The sequence below is a fragment of the Physeter macrocephalus genome, chromosome 1 (assembly GCF_002837175.3).
Source record: "Physeter macrocephalus isolate SW-GA chromosome 1, ASM283717v5, whole genome shotgun sequence".
In the NCBI taxonomy this organism is placed as follows: domain Eukaryota; kingdom Metazoa; phylum Chordata; class Mammalia; order Artiodactyla; family Physeteridae; genus Physeter; species Physeter macrocephalus.
The window spans coordinates 101635728-101663573 of record NC_041214.2 but is presented as its reverse complement, the minus strand read 5'-3'; the positions used below and the strand labels follow the sequence as shown (position 1 = coordinate 101663573).

At 36.0% G+C, this 27846-nt stretch overlaps 1 protein-coding gene across 1 annotated transcript in view; it reads right to left on the bottom strand.

The window, feature by feature from the left end:
- The window catches only part of SLC9C1 (solute carrier family 9 member C1), a 116448-nt gene that overhangs the window by 32447 nt on the left and 56155 nt on the right, over window positions 1-27846 (bottom strand). The window contains exons 12-17 of the mRNA XM_007104009.2: window positions 23253-23334; window positions 20666-20832; window positions 18773-18898; window positions 15268-15362; window positions 11850-11969; window positions 3018-3213 (exon numbers count right to left, since the gene is read on the bottom strand). Of these exons, the coding sequence (XP_007104071.2) occupies window positions 3018-3213; window positions 11850-11969; window positions 15268-15362; window positions 18773-18898; window positions 20666-20832; window positions 23253-23334 (786 nt within the window). The remainder of the gene's footprint in view (window positions 1-3017; window positions 3214-11849; window positions 11970-15267; window positions 15363-18772; window positions 18899-20665; window positions 20833-23252; window positions 23335-27846) is intronic.

The following is a 27846-nucleotide window of genomic DNA, read 5'->3' as shown; positions in this document are numbered from 1 at the left end:
CTATGAATGGTAGTTGATGCCAGGGAAGTGGTTGAGATAGACTGACCCATGAGGCCCTTTATTATTTAATTCATGTCTGTGTCTCCTGTCTCATTTTCCATATCCTCCACACAGATTTAACATCTCTCCAATCTCCATCCTGACCAACCCATCCCTAAGCTCCTGTCATTAGGAATAATGTTCCTTGTAGGTGTCACATTGCTGCTTCTAAGATTTCCCTTGTTCTTTTTGTCCACTCACATACTCACTCTCTACTTTGACTCCTATTCATTATTCAGAATTCAACTCAAGCATCTCCTTTCCTTAATAGCCTTCCTTCTCTGAACCTACTATTCTGTGTAAGGAACTCCGGTTTTTCCCATAGCATCCTGTGTAGGTCTCTATCATAATACTTAAGATACTGATTTGTAATTTTGATTAATTTGTCTTTTTTAGCAGCCTGATTCCCCTACTCACTATGATTCAGAGACTGTAAGAGACAGACATATTTACACCAGGGAAAGGGTAAGCTTGATTACAAATTAAGAAACTCATGCTTGTTTGTAAACAGACTGTTGTGTGTTTAGTGGTAGAGAGTCATTTCCCTTGAGTCTGCTTACATTTGGCGGGGCTGAGGAAATTCAGTGTCTGAATCTAGGGACCAGAAGACCAGATCCTGGTCTTGTGAGGTCCTGCTCAAGGCACCATTCAGCTACTGTAGATGTCTCATTTCCTTCTTATTGAAACAGAATATAGGTTAGATCACTCTCTTAGGAACTTGAAAGAACTGGTATAAACAGTAAGACTTTATCCAGCTACCAAGTATTCAGAAACGAGAAGGAGTTTTTTGGAGGTCAATAGAATACAGCCACAGGAGAGGAAGAGCTTGGTATAAAAGGATAGTGTAGGCTTCAAAGGAAGAGGGGTTTGTTAAATATAAGGTTGTTAAAGAATGGTTAGAAATTCAGGTAATGGAAGCCTCTGGCACTCAGATATAGAAGAGTGATTACCCTTCCTCTGAGAAAGTTTCAAAAGATCCATTACTCTAATAGGTTGAGGAGTGTTTTGGGAAAAGTTTGAAAATACAAGAAGGAAAGTTAAAGGTAGAATTGTGTATTAGAAAGAACACAAATTTGAGGGATTGGATCCCAACTCTACTATCATTAGCTATGTGACCTTAAACAGCTTCTCAGAGACTCAGGTCCCTCATCTGTAAAATGCAAGTCATAATATACATCTACATTAAAGGGTTAACTTAAGGATTTGAAATGTTATAATTGCAATGATACCTGGTACCTTAGTGATCAGTTATTATTGTTGTTATTAACATAATGAATATTTTAATAGGCATAGTACAAAGGGGGCAGAACTGAACTTGTGTAGAAAAGACAGCAAAGAAAATGATAAGTGAAGGCAAGCTTGTAAATTGGGCAGTGAAGATGACTCCTGAGTTAAATAGAGACAAGAACAGGATTGCACATTTGGGACTATCCTCTTAGCTACGAAGTATAGCAATGTCTCTGCAGTCCTGTTCTGATCTCTTAAGTGGACTTGATTGAAGGAGCTATGGCTATGCACAGTTGTGGCAGCAGCTTAAACTTGGCAAAGTACAAAGACCACAAAGCTAGAGGGATCGTTTTCTCTCATTTAGGCCAACCCTGATATTTTATAGAAGAAGAAACTGAGTTTGGGAAAAGCTTAGTGACTTGGTGAACAGCTAACTGTCAGAGAAAACCAAAACCAGAGCCAAGTCTGCTGCATCCCAGCTCGGTGTTCTTTCCACTATAGTACATATTAAGTGATTTTAGGGAACACTTTACTCTCACCCTCACCCTGGTACTAACCCTAACCCTAATTGCTTTATTTCTTCTTAATTAGGTGACATCTCCTATGGTTGTTCCAACTAATTGGAATTTATTACATACAATGTGATTGAATGTGAAGCCATTCCCCTCCCCCCACCAATCACAGCTCTGCAGTAGCATTTTAATTTTCCAGTAACGATTTGAGATTTCATCCACTTTGTTTGAATATCATATATAATTCTTCTATTTAAATCGTCTGGCTAAAAATATTTTATATTACAACTTGATCCATATGACACAATACTATTATCATTTTGTGGACCCATCAATACATTTCCATCATTTAACAGCTACCTTTATACTGGGTTTAAAAAATCAAATTATGAAATGTTTTTCAAGTATAAATGAATTTCTATCAATCTACTTATCCATCTGTTTATCTATCTAGCATAAAAACAATAAAATGGGACTTTCCTAGTGGCACAGTGGTTAAGAATCCACCTGCCAATTCAGGGGACACGGGTTCAAGCCCTGGTCCAGGAAGGTCCCACATGCCATGGAGCAACTAAGCCCATGCGCCACAACTACTGAGCCCACATGACACAAGTACTGAAGCCTGCGCACCTAGAGCCCATGCTCTGCAACAAGAGAAGCCACCGCAATGAGAAGGCCTCACACCGCAACGAAGAGTAGCCCCTGCTCGCCACAACTAGAGAAAGCCGGCGCCCAGCAACGAAGACCCAAAGCAGCCAAAAATAAGGAAAGAAAGAAAAAGAGAGAGAAAGAAAGAAAGAAAGAAAGAAAAAAGAAAGAAAGAAAAGAAAGAAAGAAAGAAAGAAAGAAAGAAAGAAAGAAAGAAAGAAAGAAAGAAAAATCTTCCATTAAAAAAAAATAAAATGAACATCCAGGTGCTCACCTCTCTGCTAAGTTAAAGAACTTTGCCAATACCTTTGTAACTCACTCTGCATCCCTTTGACACACACTAATTAAAAATTTGCAAATACAAAATCAATCCTTAAAGTATGAATATTTTCTATTGTCACCCTAAAATCACCTTTAAAAAATAAATTTGTTTGAGGAGTGAGGGAGAATTTTATACACTCCTTTGGAAAACTGTCTGTAGCTAGTGTTGAAAAATGAAATTAGGAAATGTTCCTGTTAATCATATCACACACACACACACACACACACACACACACACAAACACACACACAAAATCACATTTTAGCTTACCTTAAGTAGTGCCTCCGCAATATAAAGTGCAAGAAAAGAGTAGTTAGCATATGTTAATTCAAGCTCATAGATATTGTTTAACACAGATATCCAAGAAATTATAATAGGAAACATATTCATTAGTATCACAAGGTATCCGACATACTCAAATTCATCAGTAAATACTATTTTATGACATACACGAAGAAACCAATGTCTGTAAAAAAAAAAAAAAGAGATAGTTTTAAGTTTTATCTGATAAAATAATTACACTGAATTAATTTCAATATATGCTCAGTTCTGTTCTAATCATCAATAGCTACAAAGCCCAACTTAATTCTTAGAAGTAGCTGTCACTACCATACACTTTCTGGCATCCTACTTCATATACTTTCCTTTAATTTCTTCCTTTGCTAAATGTCTTCAGGCTGGTTTCCCCTCTTTCTCACTTTCCTCACCTCTCATTCATTTTTACTTATACTTTTAGTAGAAATACTTCAGATCATAAGACAGGGATAATTCAAACTGGAAATATTAAAAAAAAAAACAAAGCAAATCTCTCCCACCTTCTAATAATTCCACTTCTCAGAGATGGCTACTATTACCAGTTTGAATATTTTTCCAATATTTTTGTTTATATAATCATATTTATAAATACAAAAGGAATTATATCATACATATTGTTCTGTAACCTGTTTTTTTTTTCTCTTAGCAATGGATCATGAGTATTTTTCCTTGTCAAGGGGTATAATCTGGAACAAATCCCAGCATGTGTGGTAGTGGAACAGGTTAGGTCGCATTTTATCAAAAACTTTAAATTAACATACATGCTTTGAAAAATTATTTTTATACTGAGTATGCTAGACAGTAGAATTGTGGGTGAGAGGATTTACTTAATGTATTTTTAATTTTATTTTTAAATTATTCAACTAGTATAATAATGCATTATTATTGCTAAATCTCAAATGAAATTATTAATCAATTATTGATTGAAGAGTGGGTAAGTGCTGGATTACTTCGCTATTCTTAGAGGTAGATCCGTGTTACGCAGGACCTGAAATTTTTACAATTTGGAGCCCTGTTTAAGGAAAAGAAGATGAAATTATGAATACATATATGATGCTGTCATCAAATTGCAAAAATCCTCCAAGGCCTCAGGCAGTGCCAGTGTGAGAGAGGAGCCATAGAGTGTAAGTTTTGTTAAGTTTATGGTAACACTGCCTCTGCCCTTCTCAGCCCTCTCTCCAGACTGTTTTTCTTTTCTTTCTATTTAAAAAAATATTCAGCCATATTGAGGTATAACTGACATAAAAAATTGTAGATATTGAAAGTGTACATCATATATACATGTATATATACAATACAATGTATATACATATACATTGTGAAAGGATTCCCCCCATCTAGTTGATTAATACATCCATCACCTCACATAACTCTTTTTTGGGGGTGTGACCATTTAAGTTCTACTCTCTAGCAAATTTCAGTTATAAAGTACAGTGTTCTCAATTATAGTCACCATGTCTTACATTAGATCTTCAGGCATTATTCATCTTATAGCTGAAAGTTTGTAACCTTTTATCAATCCCTATTTCCCCAAACCCTCAGCTCTGGTTTCTACTATCTGTTTCTATGAGTTGACTATTTTTTTTTTAATGAATGAATGAATGAATGAATTTATTTTTGGCTGTGTTGGGTCTTTGTTGCTGTGCACGGGCTTTCTCTAGTTGTGGTGAGCAGGTGTTACTCTTTGTTGTGGTGCATGGGCTTCTCATTGTGGTGGCTTCTCTTGTTGCAGAGCATGGGGTCTAGGCATGCAGGCTTCAGTAGATGCAACACGCAGGCTCAGTAGTTGTGGCATACGGGCTTAGTTGCTCCACAGCATGTGGGATCTTCCTGGACCACGGCTTGAACCCATGTCCCCTGCACTGGCAGATGGATTCTTAACCACTGCACCCTATGAGTTGATTTTTAAAAATCATCATTGTATTTCATTTTTTTCATTGTACTTATTTTTAGAGTTAACATATAAGTGATACCATGCAGTATTTGTCATTATCAGTCTGGCTTATACTTAGCATAATGCTCTCAAGATCCAACCATGTTGTCACAAATGCAGGAATTCCTTCTTTCTCATGGTTGAATAATACTCCATTGTATTTTCTTTATCCATTCATCCATTGATGGATGCTTAGGTTATTTTTATATCTTAACTATTGTGAATAATGCTACTGTGAAATGGGAGTGCAAATATCTCTTCGATATCTTGTTTTTATTTCTTTTGGATATATACTCAGACGTGGGATTGCTAGATCATGTGGTAGTTCCATTTTTAATTTTTTGAGGAGACTCCATACTGTTTTCCATAGTGGCTGCATCAATTTAAGAGATAAGAGAATGTGAAATGAACAAAGAACTATAAAGTAGCAAGAAAACAATTATCAAATGGCAATAGTAAATCCATACCTATCTACTGATGATTTTCAGTAGTGGTACGCTTAGATTCCTTTCTCTTTATCTTTTGTGTATCTACTATTGTTTCTTGCTTTGTGGTTACCATGAGGCTTACATAAAACATGTTTATATTTATAACAGTCTATTTTAAGGTAAACTTAACTTTGAATGCATACTAAAATCTTTACATTTTTACTCCTCCTCTCCACATTTTATGTTTTTGATGTTACAATTTACATCTTTTTACCTTGTGTATCCATTAACAAATTATTGTAGTTATTTTTAGTACTTCTGTCTTTTAACCTTCATACTAGATTTATAAGTGACTTACTCACCATTATTACAACATTAGATACTCTGAATTTTACTATATATTTATTTACTTATGAAATTTATACTTTGATATGTTTTCCTGTTATTAAAAAATTCCCATTCATTTTAGCTTGAAAGGGACTTTAGTCCATTTTAACATTTCTTATAAGGCTGGTCTTGAGGGTGCTGAATTCCTCAGCTTTTGCTTGCCTGGAAAAACTCATTGTCTCTTCTTCAATTCTGAACAATTTTACTGGGTAGAGAATTCTTGGTTGGTAGTTTTTTCTTTTTTTTTTTTTTTCTTTCAGTACTTTGAGTATATCATACTACTCTCTTCTGACCTACAAAGTTTCTGCTGAAAAATATGCTGATAGCCTTATTTGTGTGTGTGTGTCCCTTGTATATAACAAATAGTTTTTCTCTTGCTGCTTTTAATATTCTCTCCTTGTCTTTAACTTTTGACAATTTAATTACCTAATGTGTCTCAGTGTGAGTCTCTTTGGATTAATCATATTTGGAAATTTCTGAGTTTCCTGGATCTGGATGTCTGTTTCTTTCCCTATGTAAAGAAAGTTTCCAGCCATTATTTCTTTGAATAAGTTTGCTGCCCCTTTCTTTCTCTCTTCTCCTTCTGGGACCCCTTTAATGTAAATACTGGTCCACCTGATGGTGTCCCATGAGTCATTTAAGCTATCTTCACTCTTTTTCATTTTTTTTCCCCCTCAGATTGGATGAATTCTGCTGCCTTGCCTTTGAGTTTGCTTGTCCTTTTTTCTGCTTGATTTAGTCTGCTGTTAAACCCCTCTATTGAATGTTTCAGCTCATTTATTCTTCAGCTCTGTGATTTCTGTTTGGGACATTTTTATATTTTTTATCTCTTTGTTAAATTTTTCCCTTTGTTTATACATTCTTCTTCTGACCCTAGTGAGCATCTTTGATCTCTCTAACAGATAAATCACTCTAACAGATCTCTTTAAGAGATAAATCACTTATCTAAATTTCATTAAGGTGTTTCTGGAGTTTTATTCTGTTCTTTTGTTTGGAACATATTCCTCTGTTTCTTCATTTTCCTTCATGCTCTCTGTTGGTTTCTGCACATTAGATAAAACAGCCACCTCTTTCGGTCTTGATGGACTGGTCTTGTGTAGATAAACCTTATCATTCAGCCTAGCCTGAGTTCTTGGTTGTCTCTCAAACCTTTGTGATTGTCCAAGCTGCCTTATTTGCTCTTAGTGGCTCCCGGTAGTTGACGATGTGCCAAGATCTGTTTGTGTCCCATTGTGGAGAGTATCATTCATCACCTAGATGCAAGTTGTTTGGAAACTGGACTCCTCAGGTAGCAGCTTTTGAGGTATGCAAATAGACTTCTTTCAGGGAAAGATTGGGAGATGGGTATTTCCATCTGCTCCATCTGCACTGAGCTCTGGGGCTGTAGCCCATTAAGAAGGGTTTCTTTGTTTGCTACAGTCCTGTGGGTCCTAAAATACAAGCCCCCTTGGCCACTAGAGCCAGGCAATCAAGAGGTGTGTCCTTTGTGTGGCAGCCACAAAAGCTAGGGTGCCAAATTTTGCACAAGCTCCTTCCAGGGAGACAACATCCTCATGAACCCATTAAGAACTGTTTCTTTGTCTGCTCTAGTCTCGTGTATTTTGTGGTTATAAGCCTCATTAGATTTCAGAACTAGGTATTTTTGGGGCCCATCCCCTAGGGTGAAGTCTTAAAAGTTGGGGTGCTAGATATTGGGCTCAAACCCTTTGCTTCTCGGGAGAGACTGGGAGTTGTGTGTTCCCTTCCGATTGTATGTCTGTGCCAGGGGGTGAGTTTTATGGTGAAAGTGTGTCTCAGCCTTTCCTACCTGTTTCAAAGTAGGTATTTTCTCATTAGCCTTATGTGTAGGAGTTGCTCAGATAGTTTCTGGATTTCTTTCAAGGAGAACTCATCCATGTTTAACTGTAGATTTGGTGTGTCCATGGAAGGAATTGAGTTCAGGAGCCTCAATGCCACCATCTTGGATGAGAGAACAGACTGCTTTTTAAAATTTCTTCCAGCAATAAAATCACATCTGGCACAGCATTACACTTGAGGTTACCTTTTGCTTAAATTGATAATTGACTATAATCTGACTTGTTTATGTCAGATAGATAAATTAAAGGGGATATGATGGGAATTACTTACAATTCCTTTAAATCTTTAATGTTGGTGTTAGTTTTAAAACTCCTCCTGGAATGCTATATTGCTTCTTATTACTATTTTGGCCAAGGGTTCCACTTGGTCACTTGGCCATTTCTGCCATGATTCTTATGATATAGGTCAACAGACAATGTTTGTGTTCAGCTAGACACTAAGTATATTCATCCCAATTATACACTTAGGGACTTAGGGAAATAAACACACAGTGGACCTGGTGGACTTCTATGAGACAGACTGGGTCAGAAACTCCATAAATTATCTGGCCTAAAAGCTCCCAGTTTAACTTGAGGAACACAATAGTATTTCAAGCCTTTGGTATCAGTATCATTTAAAATGCCATAACCCAAAGTCCTAAAATAGCCTGAGTATTTTCTTTTCCCAATGCACAGGAACTCTGGTAAAATGATTAAATGTCCATCTGAGAGAAGATTGAGGAAATATTTATCCTACATATTTGTGGTGTTGTTGCAGTTCTTTCTCAAGGACTCTGGTTCTGAGAATTGACTTAGCTATCTTGCAGTCATTGACTTCATCCCTTTGCTCAACAGCTCTCCCTTTCTATCTTTAGAAAAGTCAAGTAATACCATAGTTAACTGTTTGTCTATATTGTCTTTTAATATACAATATTTGTTACCCATCCTCAGGTCAAACACTCTGACTGCTACTCAAGGTTTGCTGTCCCCAAAATAAAGTATGCCCACCTTGCCTCTGAGATTTAAGTGTTGCCATCTGTCTTCTGCCATTCCCATTTCCTTTTGATACTAGAGAGGCCAGTTCCACAGCAGACTTAATGATGGTTAACCATGTCCTGCAGAGGACATCTATCATTGAGTTTCTCACTGTTGCCTTGGTGAAGGGAAATATCCTCCGTTCTTTCGCAGGGAACAAGATCATGAGGTTGGTTCTTCATTCTAATATAATAAATCTAGTTAAATATTCCAATTTTATCATCTGCATTTCATTTATTGTAGGTTATTGGCCTGGTCAAGCTTCAAAGAACCATCTCAGCAATATAATAGCACCAGCTCCAAGTGTCCTAGATAGAATGTTGAATCCTGAATTATCATGGATAAGACCTCTGTGCCAATAAATTTCTCCCTAATCTGGCCTTATGTTGCAGCCCTCTTGTCCCATATCCTCAAGGTCCATCCCCTTATATGTTCTACTAGTATTTGCTGATGTCAGGTCCTGTAATTCCATCAGCTGACAAGTTGTAGTCTCCTGAAGCAGCCACTATATTTCCCCCTCCAGCTGTGTTGAGACCTGACCTGAGTAATTATCTTGAAAGCAATGAAAAGGTGGTAGAAACTATTATATATATTATCCATGTTATATAATTTATATATAAATTATATATTTTTTCTTTTCATTATATAAATCTTCTTTTGGTGATTGGCCTTGTTCATTTTTGTGATTCCATAACTTACTAATTTCAACATTTCATTAATACTTATAGTCCATATTGGATAATTTTAATAACTGAAGTCTTAGGGATATAAATCTGCTGCTGTTATTTCTGCTGATTCACTCTCACGATTATTTGTTTCCTTGTGTGTTTGTTCATCTTTGATAGTGACTTCGTCCACTGGTTAGAGAACTCAATTTTTATTTAGCACTTAGTAATAAATGCTAACATTTAACTGCTTACTTAGTGCTAGTCTCTGGACTAAGTGCTTCTACACACACTATTTATGTAATCTTTACAACAATCCCATAATGTAGGCAGAGGTGAACCCAACTAGCATATACTAGTACCTACTATGTGCCAGTTATCTTGCCAAATGCTTTACATATATCAGTCTCCAGAATATGACATAGATATTACTTTATCCGTTTTTCAAATGAGAAAACTGAGACCTGTAAAACTTATCCAGCTAATAAATGATAAAGACTAGGATTCTAAACTAAGCCATCTGACTCCAGAATCTGTATTACCTACTCTGAGATGAATGATACATAAGAGACAGCCTAAAAGGTAGATTGACTACAAATCCTAGTTTTTCAAATCTCCATTTCTTTGTTACATCAACAGAAATAAGTACTCAGAAAGTTGTAGCTTAAGTCACTATTGAAGGCTTTAAAAGAACCATAGTACAAAAATATCCATATGGTATTTACTGATACTCCTATTGAGAAGAGGGAGACCTCTCCTGAATCTAAGAAAAGGAATAAAAGACATCCCAGTTGGAAAGGAAAAAGTAAAATTATCTCTATCCCTAGGTGATATGCTCTTAAATACAGAAAATCCTAGAGAATTCACAAAAAACAACTAGAGCTAATAAATGAATTCAACAAAGCTTCAAGATACAAGATCAATATACAGAAATAACTTGTATTTCTATATACTATAAATAAACACTACAAAAATGAAATCAGGAACACAATTTTATTTGAAATAGCATAAAAATACTTAGGATTAAATTTTACCAAAGACATGTACACTGAAAACTATAAGACATTCCTAACAGGAATTAAGGATCTAAATAAATGAAAAGACATCCCATGTTCATGAATCAGAAAGTTTAATATTTTAAGATGGTAACACTACTCAAAGCAATTTACAAACTAAATGTAATCCCTATGAAAATCTCAATGACATTTTTTAATGTGCATAAATAGATAAGCTAATCCTAAAATTCATATGGAATTGCAAGGAACCCTGAATAGCTATACCAATCTTGAAAAAGAAAAGTAAAGTGGATGGACTCACATTTCCTGATTTCATAATTATCTAGCAGATGTGGAAAACAATTTGGTGTTTCCTCAAGAAATTAAATAAATTAATTAAATTAAATAAATTTTATTTTCATATGATCCAGCAGTTTTACTCCTAGGTGCATATCCAAAAGATGGAAAGCAGGAATTCAAACAAATACATGTACATAAATGTTCATAGCAGCACTGTTTACAATAGCCAAAAGGTGAGAACAACTCAAATACCCATTAACCGATAAATGGATAAAGAAAATACAGCACGTCTGTACAATGGACTATTATTCAGCCATAAGAAGAAATAAAAGATAAAGTATTCATACATGCTACAAAGTAGATGAACCTTATGCTACAGATACATGCTACAATGTGGAAGAAACATTATGTTGAGTGAAAGAATCCAGAAACCAACTTACTTCACCCTGTATGACAGACTCTAGGTCCATCCACCTCACTACAAATAACTCAATTTCGTTTCCTTTTATGGCTGAGTAATATTCCATTGTATATATGTGCCACATCTTCTTTATCCATTCATCTGTCGATGGACACGTAGGTTGCTTCCAGGGTGGGATAGGGAGGGTGGGAGGGAGGGAGATGCAAGAGGGAAGAGATATGGGGATATATGTATATGTATAGCTGATTCACTTCTTTATAAAGCAGAAACTAACACACCATTGTAAAGCAATTATACTCCAATAAAGATGTTAAAAAAAAAGAATCCAGAAACAGAAGGCTATATGTTATATGATTCTATCCATATAATACATTTGGAATAGGTAAATTCATAGAGACAGAAAGCAGACTAGTGCTATCCAGGAGCTGGGGGAAAGAGAGAATGGGGAGTGACTGCTTAATGGGTACTGGATTTACATTTGGGGGATTGAAAATGCTGTGGAATTTGACAGAGGAGATGGTTGCCCAACGTGAATATACTAAATAACCCTGAATGGTACACTTAAAAATGGTTAACGTTTAATCTTGTATGAAATTTACCTCTATAATAAAAGTTATTACACTGTACCTTTTTTTCTTTAAGTAACTTTTTGTATGTATATAATAATTTAGTTGTAAACCACCTCAAAATATTTTACAAAGTATTCAGGATATAAATTTTTAAAAATAAATAAAAGGAAATTTCAAATGATTATAATGGCATTTCTAGTAAGGTTTAAAAGCACTTACCTTGATGGGATCCCTTTTTCCCTTTTTGTATTATACACCCAATTGAGCAATACTTTTCTAGTAAAGACAAGAATTTTTTTGCTTTCAGAATAATTCTTTATTGTCTCAGCACTCATATATCTAAAAAAAAAAAAAAAAAAGAAGAACCTTTTAACATGCTTTAAAATTTTTGAGGTAAGTTTAATGCAGTATTGTCAGGAGGCAGGAAAACTATTTTGTCCAGTGATCATAGGAAATGAGACACTTTCATGGGCATAGGTCCAAGTCATGAAGATGTAGATAAAGGTGGGTATATAATTATGAAGTTAGATTGTGGGTCTCATCATTAAACAGAGAGTAAAAAAAAAAATGGAGATAAGTGGTTCAAAATAGAGAAGTCAAGTTTCAGGGAGAGAAAGCATACCATGATTCAAATATTTGGGATTCAAATATATGTGGGTTTTTGTGTTTGATCCTCCATTATCTGGGTGGCAGTGAACAAATTACCTCATTAACCTGTTTGCTCTCACAATGGAAGTAAAAATACTTATGTCAGCCTGGGAAACTTAAATGAGAAGCATATATGAGGCATCCAGCCCAACTCACACATTCGCCCATCTCTTTTCTTGCACCTTCTGGGCTAGTAATCAGGGAGTTTATGGGGAAAATACAAGTGGTGAAGTGAAAGAGTAAAAATGGTTACTTGGAGAAGTTGGTGCTCATAAACCCCCAAAAAACATTTGCCCCAAGTTGCCTGTAGTTTTCTTCTGGGTTTTTTGTTGAGGCAGTTCAGATCTATGTGCTATGATTTGGTCTTGCTCAGCAAATTCCCTTGGTTTTATGAGAAACTTACCTGCTGCTGACCAGATACTTACATTGTCTTCATCAGAAGGAGGATGGGGCTCCATCCCTGGATCTGAGGCCCTACCTTAAAATGCAGCTTAATGGAAGGGCATTGGTGACTTAAGTTCAAAAGTGGACCTTGTTCTTCCTATGGATTATGATGTTCTCACCCTAAAATTTGGGCAATTTCTCAGTTACAGGGATACTGATATAATTAAAAAGAAGGAAGTTATTCTGTTCTCTGTGATTCAACATAATAATGTGGTAATTACATGGAAAATCATGAATGTATATATGACTTGATTCATTTCTGATTCTTAAAATATTTGATTGAGCACCTTTTATGCTTGATAAATGCATGGGGTAAACCATAAATACTGGTCTCTGCCCTCAAGATTCCAGAAAACTAGTGGAGTAAAACATGCAAACAACAGTTGCCATTAAGTGTAGTAAGTGTTCTGCAGAGACAATAAGAGGACACTCTGGACCCACAAAGGGGGGTGTTGAATATAGTCTTGGGGAATCAGGAAACCTTCCTGAAGGAATTAATGTCTAAGCTAAGACTTGATCATTTCACAAGTTCCTATGAATCCTAAAATTCTGTGATATCAATGTGTGTGATATTTTACAGGCCAAATTATTGTGTTTTTCAGGCTCTTGAGTTCCTATTTTATACCAACATGTTCACTGTTTAGACCTGATTTAGGAAAAGAGTATGATCTCTCTAACTGGATAGTGAGGTAGGATAGCTTTGAATCCGTGCTCTGTAATTCATTAGTTACATAACCCTGGGTAAATTATTTAAACTCTCTGTGCCCCACTTTCCCCACCTGCAAAATAAAGATAATAATAGCACTTATAGGATTTTTATGACATTGAATGGGTAATACATGTAATATGTTTAAAACTGTGTCTGACACAAGACAATAAATACAAGCTCTGTTCAAAGTATTGCTTCTTAGGCAATTATGCAGGCACTTAGCACAGGTCCTTGTACCTCTATTTAACCCCCTACTGTTTTTATCTTTAGACTTGTTTTCGTGCCGCAGGGTACCCCAACAGGTGGGGCTATGTATAGGAATGATCAGCAGATGGTGAAATCAACTCCAAAGCAACACAGCAAAGCAGCAAGCACTGAGCACAAGTGTAATTAAGAGAAAGTTCTCTGATCTGAACACCATTTCACTGATCTTGATATTCCCTAGTGCTGGCATATAGTTTTGCACACATTAGTACTCAATATTTATCTCTTGCATGTATGAATGAAAATGTAATAAATGTTTCAAAATTTGCCTTTGTTGCCCATTACGAGTCCTTTCAAACCTTAACCCCATTTACTCTGGGTCCTCAGAGACATATGTTGCTTCTGCCTTTGTGGGTTTTAAGAGGAAAAATCAACGTGGTGGGCTGAATTGCTCTATATAGGTACTGTTTTATATGTATTCTACATATGTTAACCTCTCCTGGACAATGCAGTGATACTACTTTTCAGCATGTCATTTGTTCATTCATTTAAAAACTTCTGCTGTACATAGTGCCTCTGTCTTTAAAGTATGAATCATATTGTTTTAAATTGATCACATCTGCCCAGCCTTCTCCCTCTACTTCACTAACATCGTTCAGGTCCCCTAAGCATTTGAGGGCCCTAGAGCAAGAGAGCAGGTGGAGGACTTGCACCATATATGCAAAGATAATGTCATAATGATTTGCATGGCTAGGCTTGAAATTAAAACTCTTAGACTCTTTGAAAATCTGTACTCACTGCAGTGAGAGCATGCTCCAGTGTCTGGCTGCTTCTCTTCCCACACACAGCTTTATCTCTCACTGAACCTCAAGCCAGTGCATGTGAGTGGACACCAGGTTGGCACATGTCTTAGGTTTTGAGGGGTGCACACTAAGGGCTCAGTTTGCTTGTAAGATCATGACATAAGGGAAAAGGCCCAAGCAATCCTAGAAATAAGCTTAGGACCACTTGAGCAGGAAATTTTGGTGTCCGTGGTACCAGAAGTGAGATCTAGAACAAGAAGGTATGTCTGGGTTTTGGGTGGTCGCTGTCGCAACTGCACTGCAGTTTAACTCGTCCGTCTACCCAGTCATACATCCTTCATCCTTCCACTCCACAGGGGATGATCTGAGGGTACTCCCTAACATGCTGACTTTGAGGAACTCATTGCTGACTCTGGAGGCTTGCATCTAAAGAAATCATTATGAGGATATCAGGAGATGTTGTGCATTGGGAAGATGTGCCTGGAAGGACTAAGGAAGTCTTTGACCTCAGTGAGGTATCTGAGTAGCCTAGAAGGAGGAGTGGTTTACCACAGCTTAGCTTTGCAGGGGAGGGTAAAAGGAGAAAGGGAAGAGCATCTCAGTCAGAAGAAGCAGCTGGTTCAAATGCACAGAGGTGTGAATGAGTGGAGCAAGTTTGGGAAACTGGAAGCAGGTGATTTGGCCTGGTTGTGGGGTGGAGAGCAGGCAGTGGCTTGCACGCATAATACTGGATGATCTCAAGTTACCGGACAAAAGCAAGAAACTCATTTGCACAATTTCCTAAATGCAGTGGCTTAGGATGGAAGCTTTCTCCTGAAAATATACTTACTCTCCTTTCTCACCAAAGCTTCCTGCTGCACCTACCAGCACCTGGACTGCACTCTGGGATAGAGTCTCATTCCTGTATTGTCTCTGGTAGCTTGCCTAAAAGAAATGTTGAATCAAATAATTCTATAATATGGATAACAGGGACAATATATTATTTTCTTTATGGAAAAATAATCTGTGAGAAAGAAGTCCAAATCCCCAAATAATCTAGTATCTTTATATTAAAAAAATTTTTTTTCTATGGAGTCCAGACCATGAGGTCAGTGCAGAAGGTAGGTCTGAGTTTTGGGTGGAATGAAAATGGTTATGCAGGAAACTAGGTTCCTCTAGATGTTAATTAGGTTTTCAAAAATAAGTGGAGTTCTGTGGCCAAATAAGTGTGGGAACTGTTGCAAACTATCCTCATCTTAAAAGTTTATAATGTATATTAGAATATTAAAGACTCTGAGAAATTCTACAGTAAGGGATTCTGATTTATATCTTTATTTAATTCCACTTCCCCAAATATTTTGACAACAGAACTCTCTTGTCTCCAATCCATTCCCAGCATAAAATGAACTGCTCCTGTGGTGCAGACCACAGACATTCATTCATTCAGTCCATATACTGAGAGCCCACTTGGCTTCTGTGTGCTGAACATTGTTGAGAATCAACTTCCTAAATTGGGGTGTGTGATATGACTAAAGATTCCTGGTTCCATAGAAGACATTCTGTCTGCACAATTATTTAAGGACATTGAAACATGGTTTTGCTCTTGGGGGATCCTAGAAAGGGACAGAACTAAATTTAAGGATGGAAGGTCAAAAGGTTATTTGTCAGTAATGAAAGGAATTCAATAGAGTATCATTTTCTCCTTAAACTTCATTAAAATACTTGCAAAATAATGTAAAATTAAAATATTTTCAGTATCCTCAAAGATAAACACTAGTTTGTGGGGAAAGTAAGAAAGCTGAAAGTCTTATGGAGCTCATGAAAGCTTAGCGACATAAATGACAAAGCAGTTAGATACTAGAAAAATGTTAAATCTTAAATGATCCTTCACACCAAAATGTAAGAAGAATTTAGAGAATGGTTGATTCCGAACAATAACTGCCATCTCTGAGCTCTCTAATATACTATTGAATTAACATAATAATTTATATTTTACAGAAAATTATTTAATTCTTGCAACAGCTTTATGAGGAAGGTATACGAATCTGCATAGATGAGAAAGATGAGGCTCCTCAGGGAGTTGAGCAGTTTTCTCAAGATCACATTGGAAACTCAGTTCTTTCTGAATTTAAAGCCTGCCTCTCTTTTCCCCCATTATGTTGTGCTGCTCTCCTGTGTCACTGTCTTACCATGCTGTGCTTCCTCTTCTTTCTTTTTTGAATTAGTTAATTAATTTATTTGTCTTCTCTGGGTCTTAGTTGCCACACGCAGAATCATCGTTGCCGCGTGTGGGTTCTTCCTTGTGGCATGTGGGATCGTTAGTTGCGGCATGCATGCAGGATCTAGTTCCCTGACCGGGGATCAAACCTGGGACCCCTGCATCGGGAGTGTGGAGTTTTAACCACTGGACCACCAGGGAAGTCCCCCTCTTCTGACATACAGTAGCGGAGGAGATATTGCTCCCGTTAACGAGAGCTGGCTGAGATTTAAATAAAAACTCTCAGAGCTTTGAAAACTGCAATAACCAATTAATACTGTTGGGAACAGTGAACATTAGCATTGAGATTGCAGAAATCAAATCAACAAGCTAAGATACACATGAAAATATGTCTAGAACAAAGAAAGACTAAAAATATACGAGGTGAGATTAAGATCTGGAGAATAGAACAGAGAGATCCAATATACTTTGAAAAATAGGATTTCTGGATTAAGACCTAACACACAGCACAAAATCAACGAAGATATAATAGTAGAAAAAAATCATTTAAGGCAATAAATCAAAAAGGTACAGGAAGTATATATTGCAGAAAACACAGGCTATCATGTGTGGAAGGAATCTAAGAGGTCATTCAGGTAGCATAATTTCCCCTTTTACAGATGGGGAGAATAACAACTTAAAAGAATATGTTCTGAGTCACATATCATATTAATAATAAAAGCAAGACTCAAAATGGTGTCTCCTGCATTGATTTTAAGGGTTCTTGAATACTATATTTTCCTGAAATAAATTAAAAATCTGGAAGTGACTCAAAGACATGATCTCATAAAATCTGCTGGTAGAACAAAGCATGATATGGGCATAAGTTCACCCTTCATGGCACTGCCTCAATTGCTTAAAGAAGTTATTTAGGTCCTTGGAAAGCTGTCTTTGAGACTCAGCTTGTCTGCCAGGACTACTGCTGAGGAGGGAATAATCATACCCTAAAGATCTTCCATTTCCCAAGTTAGACTGAGCAAGCAGAATCCTATATGCATGGAACAGCTGAGAAATGCATGACAGTTCCACAGGCAGTGAGGAAGGCCCAACATGAACATTTTGAGAGGATGAGTCATGGCAACTGGTCAAGATTCTGACCTGGATAGAAAATGGTAACTAGGCTATTAGCATTTCCTCACAGAGTCCTATATGCTGCTGTGCTACAGAATTTCTTTAATTTTTACCCAAGATTTGCTATGAAAACATACTAACCTATACCTGCAGTTACTAGTGGACTTGGTGGTATTCTTTTGGGAAAAACTGGTTTGGTCCAGAGATAGGCAGTGTCATGGAACTGACTGCATAACGCATCTGGTGGTAGAGCTCAGCTGTAATTCCTGCCATTGGGATCTGTGAAATTCCAAGTTCCTCAAAATAAAACACCTTCTACTTAAGCTAATTTGAGTGGATTTCTTTCTCTTTTTGTCCTTTTCTTTTTTCTTTTTGCAGTCAAGCGGATTCCTAAGACAATGCCAAACTTCTCTTTGCCTTTGTAAACAATCTATTAAGCTGTGCAGGTGAACATAACCAAGATGTCTTAAGCAAGGGAGAAACTTTTCAGTATAATTTTAGCCAATAATTTAATTTTAATTTTTTTAGTATAGTACTGGAACAAAAACAGATATGTAGATCAATGGAACAGGATAGAGAGCCCAGAAATAAATCCATGCACCTATGGTCAATTAATCTATGACAAAGGAGGCAAGAATTTACAATGGAGAAAGACAGTCTCTTTAATAAGAGGTGCTGGGAAAGTTGGACAGCTACATGTAGGAGAATGAGATTACAACATTTTCTCACATCATATACCAAAATAAATTCAAAATTAAAGACCTAAATGTAAGACTGGAAACCACAAAACTCCTAGAAGAAAACATAAGCAGAACACACTTTGACATAAATCGTAGCAATATTTTTTGGGATCTGTCTCCTAAGGCAAAGGAAACGAAAGCAAAAATGAAAAAATGGAACCCAATTAAACTTAGCAAAGGAGACCATTGACAAAACGAAAAGACAACCTACTGAATGGGGAAAAAATATTTGCAAATGATATAAATGATAGGACAATAATTTAAAAAGCGTATAATAAAATACTAACTATTTGTGCTGACAGGAGACGCCTCTTGGCCAGCTCCATTGCTTCAGTGTTAAGGGTCTCATCTATTTCTTTGTTACAGTGTAGACATTTCACTTTCTGATGTTCTGTTGTTTCTTCTTGGCCCAACTAAATAAAACACAAATCAAAACCAAAAAATAATGCATGAACATTAACATATTGTTTAGCATAAACCTCAAGCAATTCACATACAATTTTGGTTTAAAAAAGTATAGAAATTTTGCTAGATACAGAAAAATGCTCAGATGAGTTTTCTCATCATTTGCACAGTCATCTAGAGGGTAAAATAATTGCCAGTTTTGGGGGGAAGGAGTTACATCATATTTTTACCTTTGCATGGCATTGGTAAAATTTTATAAAAGCTACTACATTTCTGATCACACTTTAAACCACTGGTTCTGAAAGTGTGGTTCCCCAGCACCAGCAGCATCACCTGGGTATTGTTAGAAATGCACATTCTCAAACCCCACCATAGAAATGCTGAATCAGAGACTGTGGGGAGATGGGACAGCAATCTGTGTTTTTACAAGCCCATTCCATGATTCTGCTACAGCTAAAGTGTGACAACCACTGCTTTAAACTAATCACTTAAGGTAGAATAAAAAGTGAGCATGGCTGTTAGGAGATGGGTATATGGATAACTCCATTTTATAGATGAAAAAAGTTGAAGCTTAGATAAAATAAAAGGTTTATATAAAGATCACAAAGCATTTATTAAGTGATAAAACTAGGATATGAACCCAGATTTTCTGAGTCTAAAGCCAATGTTCTATCTATAACACTAGAATGTCCCTCATGTCAGCATCATAAAGAGGAGAATGTAGTTGTTTAATTATCTGCCTTCTGAAACAGATCAAATACCAGAGTGGTGACCTCAACCCTGACTTTGCATTAGAATTAGCTGGGTAAATGGATTAAAAATATATATTTGGGACCCTCCTCAGACCATCTGCATCAGAATCTCCTGGGTAGAGGCTGGGAAATCAATCCGTATTTTTTAATAAGCTTTCCAGGTGATTTTGATGCAGCCACATTAACAAAAGGCCACAATCAGATATTGGGAGCTACTATAAAAAATCCTTAGATTTGACTTGGTACTTTTCTTATCCAGAAATCCTGGCAATATTCCTGCAGACACAGGCTTGATTCTGGACCCCCATCTGGAGCTTCAAGCACTTGTTAGAGGATTTAAAATGGAGCTTTAGAAATCCTATTTCATAGCAACCAATTATCTGATGTCTACAGTCATAGAAGTTGGCCCCTCATATTGTGTGATGCAGAAAAACATTGCAATGAAAATTGGATGTAATATAGGAGATGGCAACCCAGAAGAAGCATTGAGCAGATACCAGGACAACTTTTATTATTTCTCCTTGTGGCATTCATGACTGCTGATGAATTATGAACTCATATATGAATTAGAAGTCTGACCATGGAGATTCTAAAGCATATCTCAGAAGCAGGAGGTGACATTTCACCACATCTAATCGTATGACACTGGCTTTGAATTCTATTTTATATTACAAAGTAATATTAATCATAAACCAGGGCCTAGCAAGTACTTGGCTATATAATAGCCTAAATAAACACTGAATCAATGCTGTCCATCCTCAGTCTAGTAAAAAAACTAGCCATTTTCTAAGGCTCACTCTCTTTTTTTTATGCTGTCTTTTAAAGGCAGCTCCAATACACTAGTCCTTCTTTTGAATTTACAATACATACTTGCTATACTCAAAGGGGTTGTCACTTCTACTTTGCCCCATAGTGGTCACAAAATTCCCTAAGAATTGTGAATTAATATTTATAACATTTATACTTATTTAAGGGCAATCATATCCACTTTGAAGGAATAAACAAAAGATATTACTTGCTTACTGCATATGGATTTTGCAGTGTAATTGCTTTCTCAACCATGTTCCAATCTGCGTTAGCAAGATCTTTGTCAAATTTGAGTGCAGAGGCTGCAGATATGGTTAGTTCTTGAAAGTGTTGAAATGTATAATACAGTGATTTATACTTTGTTGATGTGACATCATGAAGACCTTTGATACAAAGAACACATTTTATAAATAGTAGACATCATCATTTTGATGATATATATACAATATACATATATACGATGTGTAGGAGATATATGCAAGAGGTATAGATATACATATACATATATGTACACAGTGTATGTTAGATATATACATATATTTCCCACTTATACATAAGGTCATATATATAAGTATTTATGATATATATTTATTTATCTCCAGATGTATACATTTGACCCTTGAACAACATGGGAATCAGGGGTGCCAACCCTCCACGCATATAACTTTACAGTTGGCCGTTCATATCCATGGTTCTGCATCCTCAGATTCAATAAGCAGGTTCATGTCATACTGAAGTACATACTAAAACATTTTTTAAATTAAAAAAAATTCACATCCACTTATAAGTGGATTGGCATAGTTCAAATCCATGTTGATCAAGGATCAACTGTGTGTGTGTGTGTGTGTGTGTGCGTGTATGTTATATATATCTCCAGACCTCAATAATGTTTGAAGGAATCTTACTACCAGATACAAATTCCCTTTTTCTGAGCCATAGAAGTTTCTTTGGAAAGCAATAATGTTCCATGAGCAAATGTTCACTGCTCTCAGTGCAAGTAAACAGATGCTCCACAATAAGAATTTTAGGTTTATTTAGCTACTAAGTAGAACATCTGATAAACTGCAAAATTTTACCTCTTTAATCTGTTTTTCCCATTTTACTATGTTAAGGCTCAGAAAATAAAAACAGAAAAAAAAGTAAATGGAAGAAAAGATTTTGTTGCAAATATGAGGATGAAGGTGCAATATTATCCATAAAGATGAAATTTAAGATTGGTTACAAAATGCCATATGAATGAAAACTCTGCGTGTAACAAGAAAGGGTGATAAAGCAGTTAAGAATACAATGGATTAAAAGCATTAGAGCAATTTGTTTTTAGTTCTTTAACTGCCATTATCAAGGCATGTGAGTTTAGACAAGAACTTTTAACTCTATAGATTTCAATTTATCAATTGTTAAAAAGTAGGGGATTGAAACAGTCATATTGTATAATGTAGTTGCCTCCTAAAACTGGTATTTCTGCTTCTACTCTCTTCATAGCTCCCAATCAGCTATCCACAGAACCAGAGTTGTCTTTTTAAGGACCTTATTCATAAAATTACACTTACTTGCTTAAAACCAACTAAGAAATCCATTTATCCCTTAGAATAAAATCTTAAAATTCAAGGTCCTTCATTATCTAACTCTTTCCCTACCTCTCCCATCTGGACTTCCTTCACTATTAGCATTGTTCTCGAAGGTCCCAGCACCTTACCTTCTATCCTTGAACTCATTCGTTTTCTAATTTCCTCAGGAATCTACTACCTGTTGTGTTTTCTATTTTATTTATATGTGGTTTGTTTATTTTTATACAAAAATGACTCTGATATTACTTTATTTGACTTGTTTACTGCCTGTTTCTTCTCTCTCCAACATAAGCTCCATCAACTCAGAGTTTTGTCTTCATAATGCATCACTCAGTTAGCATAGTGAATGGCATATAGGAGGCTTTTAATAAAAAGTTTTTCAAATAACTGAATAAACTTATTGTATAATTTTACTTAAACTGGACTAATGTAAATAAGTAATCTTTTTTTTAATTGGAGTAAAATTGGTTTACAATGTTATGTTAGTTTCTGCTGTACAGTGAAATGAATCAGCTATATGTATACCTATATCCCCTCCCTCTTGGACCTCCCTCCCATCCCGCCCCTCATCCCACCCATTTGGTCATCACAGAGCACTGAGCTGAGCTCCCTGTACTATACAGCATGTTCCCACTAGCTATCTATTTTACACATGGTAGTGTATTTATGTCAAACCTAATCTCCCAATTCGTTGTACCCTCCCCTTCCCCCTCTGTGTCCACATGTCCGTTCTCTATGTCCACATCTCTATTCCTGCTTTACAAATAGGTTCATCTGTACCATTTTTCTAGATTTCACATATATGTGTTAATAATATACGATATTTGTTTTTCTCTTTCTGGCTTACTTCACTCTGTATGACAGACTCTACATCCATCCACAACCCTACAAATGACCCAATTTCGTTCCTTTTTATGGCTGAGTAATATTCCACTGTATATATGTACTACATCTTCTTTATCTATTCATCTATCATTGGACATTTAGGTTGTTTCCATGTCCTGGCTATTGTAAATAGTGCTGCAATGAACACTGGGGTACAAGATTATTGCTTATTGGCCTAACAAGCTTATTGGCCTAAACAATTCATATGATTTTACATAGAGATCCAATTTCCTCTTCAATTAGACACCATTGATTTGTATTTATATGGCTTCTTTTTTCATTATTAACAACTCTTTAGCATGTTTGGAATATTTTTCTCTTCACTCAGAATATGAATTTGCAGGGCTTACCGAGTTTAGTAACTGCCATTGGCAAAATAAATCTATTGACAATCAGGCTAACTAAGGATACTGACACTCCATGAAATAATATCTGGAATAGAAAAAAAAAACAAAGTAAGTTTTCCTCACAATGTCATATAATATACTCTATATTTACCAATGTAAATTAAGCTAGGATGTACTATGTCAATAGATACTCATGGCAGAGGGGAGTTTGGATGTCAGGCATGATGAAAGTACTCTGGGGATTCTCTATCTTCTTGCATGTGCTTCATTCACATTTCTGGAACCAAACCAAAAATCAGGACACATGGTTTGACAAATATTTATGTACATATGAAGACATTAGGAGAAAATACTTGTTCTTAAATTCCATTACTGCACTTCCTGAGCCCTGGAAATATACCTGTGCTTTACCAATTCTCATACAGCATACACACCTCCATGTACACAGCCACACAGTTCTCTGCTCAACATTATCAGCACATCTGTATGAAATAATTCTCTCCACCTAGGAAAAGAGAACAACTCAGAGGCCTTGGTATGTTTGCTCCACCTCATACTTTGCCTCTCTGGCACCCTTTCATTGCCAGCAGGGAGGAGCAATTGATGCCTTTGGTGCCACCTGTTTTTTTCTTCTCCACTTATATCCCAATTAATCTCCATGGACAGATGAAGTGATACTTTTCAATTTGATACTACATACTTCCATCGATTTATGGAATTCTAACTTCCAGAACTTATTTTGAACTCTTAGCCAGTCCTCTATTCTTTGGCTACAAATGGAGGCTAGAGACAGAGCATGAAACCACACAAGAGGCTTTCAAGGTTGCACACTAGGATCACCAGAGAAACTTTAAAATATTGGTGCCCAGGATGTTTCCAGTGAATATTCTGATTTAATTCTTCAAGGGTGCAGCCCAAACACTGGTAATTAGAAAAACCAAGGTATAATCTACACACATTGAAATGTACTTACGTATCATCTGATAAGTTTTGACAGTGCATACACCCATATAACCCTTAGTCCTATCAAGATGTAGAATATTCTCATATCCCTCTAAATTTCACCAGTGCTGCTCCAATCAATCCCCACCTCACACGAGGCAACTACTCTTCCTATTTCTATTTCTATAGGTGAGATTTGCCAGTTCTAAAACCTTCATTTAAATTGAATATTATGTTTCTCATTATAGTTTTAATTAGCATTCCCCTAGAGTAATGATGTTAAGCATTTTAATGTGCTTAGTGGTATATATCTTTCTTTTTGAAACATTTGTTCAACTCTTTTGCCTATTTTTAAAATTGGGTTGTTTTTCTTTTATTATAAAATTGTAGAAATTTTGAAAAATATATTCTGGATAAAAGTGCATTGTCATACAGACGGCCAACAGGCACATGAAAAGAAGCTCAATATCGCTAATTATTAGAGTAATGCAAATTAAAACTGGATAAAAGTGCATTGTCATACAGACGGCCAACAGGCACATGAAAAGAAGCTCAATATCGCTAATTATTAGAGAAATGCAAATTAAAACTACAATGAGGTATCACCTCACACCAGTCAGAAGGGCCATCATTAAAAAGTCTACAAATAACAAATACTGGAGAGGGTGTGGAGAAAAAGCAGCCCACCTACACTGCTGGTGGGAATGTAAATTGATACAACCACTATGGAGAACAGTATGGAGGTTCCTTAAAAAACTAAAAATAGAGTTACCATATGATCCTACTCCTGGGCATATATCTGGAGAAAACTCTAATTCGAAAAGATATATGCACAGCAATCTTCACTGCAGCACTATTTACAATACGTGGAAGCAATCTAAATGTTCATCCACAGATGAATGGATAAAGAAGTTATATATACAATGGACTATTACTCAGCCATGAGAAAGAGTGAAATAATGCTATTTGCAGCAACTTGGATGGGCCTAGAGATTATCATACTAAGTGAAGTAAATCAGACAGAGAAAGACAAATATCATAGGATACACTTACGTATGGAATCTAAAAAATGATACAAATAAACTTATTTACAAAACAGAAATAGACTCACAGACATAGAAAGCAAACCCGTGGTTACCAAAGGGTTTAGCAGTGGTGGGGGAGATAAATTAGGAGTTTGGGATTAACATATACACACTACTATATATAAAATAGGTAAATAACAGGACCTGCTGTATAGCACGTGGAACTATATTCAATATCTTGTAATAACCTATAATGGAAAAGAATCTGGAAAAGAATATCACTTTGTATACCTGAAACTAATACAATATTGCAAATTAGCTATATTTCACTAGAAAAATACAGAAAAATGTACATTATCAGATATATGTGTTATGGATATTTCCTCTCAGTTTGTGACTTACATTATCCATTTATGTAAAGCTATCTTTTGGTAAGCAAACATTTTTAATGTTGAGAACTCCAATTACTATTGTTTTTTTGTTCTAAAAACCCTTTGTCTATTCCAAGGTTGCAAAGGTATTCTCTTATGTTTTCTTCAGAAGTTTTAGGGCTTTTGATTTTATATTTATGTCTGTGATGCATCTCTAAGCACTTTTACATATGGTGTGAGGTAAAAATGGAGGTTTTACTTTCTTTGGCAACTTATTTACCTTATAACTGGGAGTCTGTACTTTTAGCCTGCCTTTATCCATTTCCTCCGTCTCCTCTCACCACCTCTGGCCATCACCAATATGTTCTCTGTTTCTGAGTTCAGTTTTTTTAGATTCCACAAATAGTTTTTTGAATGTTAAACTAATATTTCTGGACATATTTTTTGGATAAAGTCTATTTGATCATAATGTCATACTTTTTATATATTTAAAATTAATTGGCTACATATTTTCTAAGAATTTTTGCATCATGTTTAATTAATGGTTTTGTTTGTTTGTAATTACCTTTGTTGGGGTTTAGTATCCGAGTGGGCTGGCCACATAAAATAAGAAAGTGTTTAATCATTTTCTATTTTATGAGAGAGTTTATGTAAAATCGTTATCATTTATTCCTTAAATGTTTGGCAGAATTTTCCAGTCAAGCCATCTGGACTTCTAGTTTGTGAGACAGTTTTAATTTATATACCCAATTTCTTTAACAGATATAGGGCTATTCAGATTTTGTATTTTCTTTTGTGTCAGTTTGGGTAAGTTGTGTTTTTGAGGAGTTTAACCGTTTTCATCTAAGGTATTGAATTATTCTGACAAAAAGTTATGCATAATTTCTATTTATTACTCCTTTCATAACTGTATAATTTGTAGTCATATTCTCTTTTTCATTATGGATATCAGTAATTTGTTCCCTATCCCTTTCTGTCTTCTCTGTCTCCCTCTCTTGCTCTTTTTTAAGGTTTAATATTTTATTTATTTTATTTTTTTTACATCTTCATTAGAGTAAAATTGCTTCACTGTGTTGTGTTAGCTTCTGCTGTATAACAAAGTGAATCAGCTATACGTACACATATATCCACATATCCCCTCCCTCTTGCATCTTATCCCATGTGTCCAGGTGGTCAAAAAGCACTGAGCTGATCTCCCTGTGCTATGCAGCTGCTTTCCACACCACTATGGTGTATCTATTTTACATTGGTAGTGTCTATATGTCCATGACACTCTCTCACTTCATCCCAGCTTACACTTCCCCCTCCCTGTGTCCTCAAGTCCATTCTCTATGTCTGCGTCTTTATTCCTGTCCTGCCCCTAGGTTCTTCAGAACCATTTTTTTCTGATTCCATATATATACATTAGTGGCTGTATCAATTTACATTCCCACCAACAGTGCAACATGGTTCCCTTTTCTCCACACCCTCTCCATCATTTATTGTTTGTAGATTTTTTGATGATGGCCATTCTGACCAGTGTGAGGTGATACCTCATTGTAGTTTTGATTTGCACTTATCTAATGATTAGTGATGTTGAGCATCCTTTCATGTGTTTGTTGGTAATCTGTATATCTTCCTTGGAGACATGTCTATTTAGGTCTTCTGCCTATTTTTCAATTGGGTTATTTGTTTTTTTGATATTGAGCTGTATGAGCTGCTTGTAAATTTTGGAGATTACTCCTTTGTCAGTTGCTTCATTTGCAAATATTTTCTCCCATTCTCAGGGTTGTCTTTTCATCTTGTTTATGGTTTCCTTTGCTGTGCAAAAGCTTTTAAGTTTCATTAGGTCCCATTTGTTTATTTTTGTTTTTATTTCCATTTCTCTGGGAGGTGGGTCAAAAAGGACCTTGCTCTGATTTATGTCAGAATGTTCTGCCTATGTTTTCCTCTAAGAGTTTTATACTGTCTGGCCTTATAAGAAGTCTTTAATCCATTTTGAGTTTATTTTTGTGTATGGTGTTAGGGAGAGTTCTAATTTCATTCTTTTACATGTAGCTGTCCAGTTTTCCCTGCACCACTAATTGAAGAGGCTGTCTTTTCTCCATTGTATATTCTTGGCTCATTTATCAAAGATAAGGTGACCATATGTGTGGGGGTTTATCTCTGGGCTTTCTATCCTGTTCCATTGATCTATATTTCTGTTTTTGTGCCAGTACCATACTGTCTTGATTACTGTAGCTTTGTAGTATCATCTGAAGTCAGGGAGCCTGATACCTC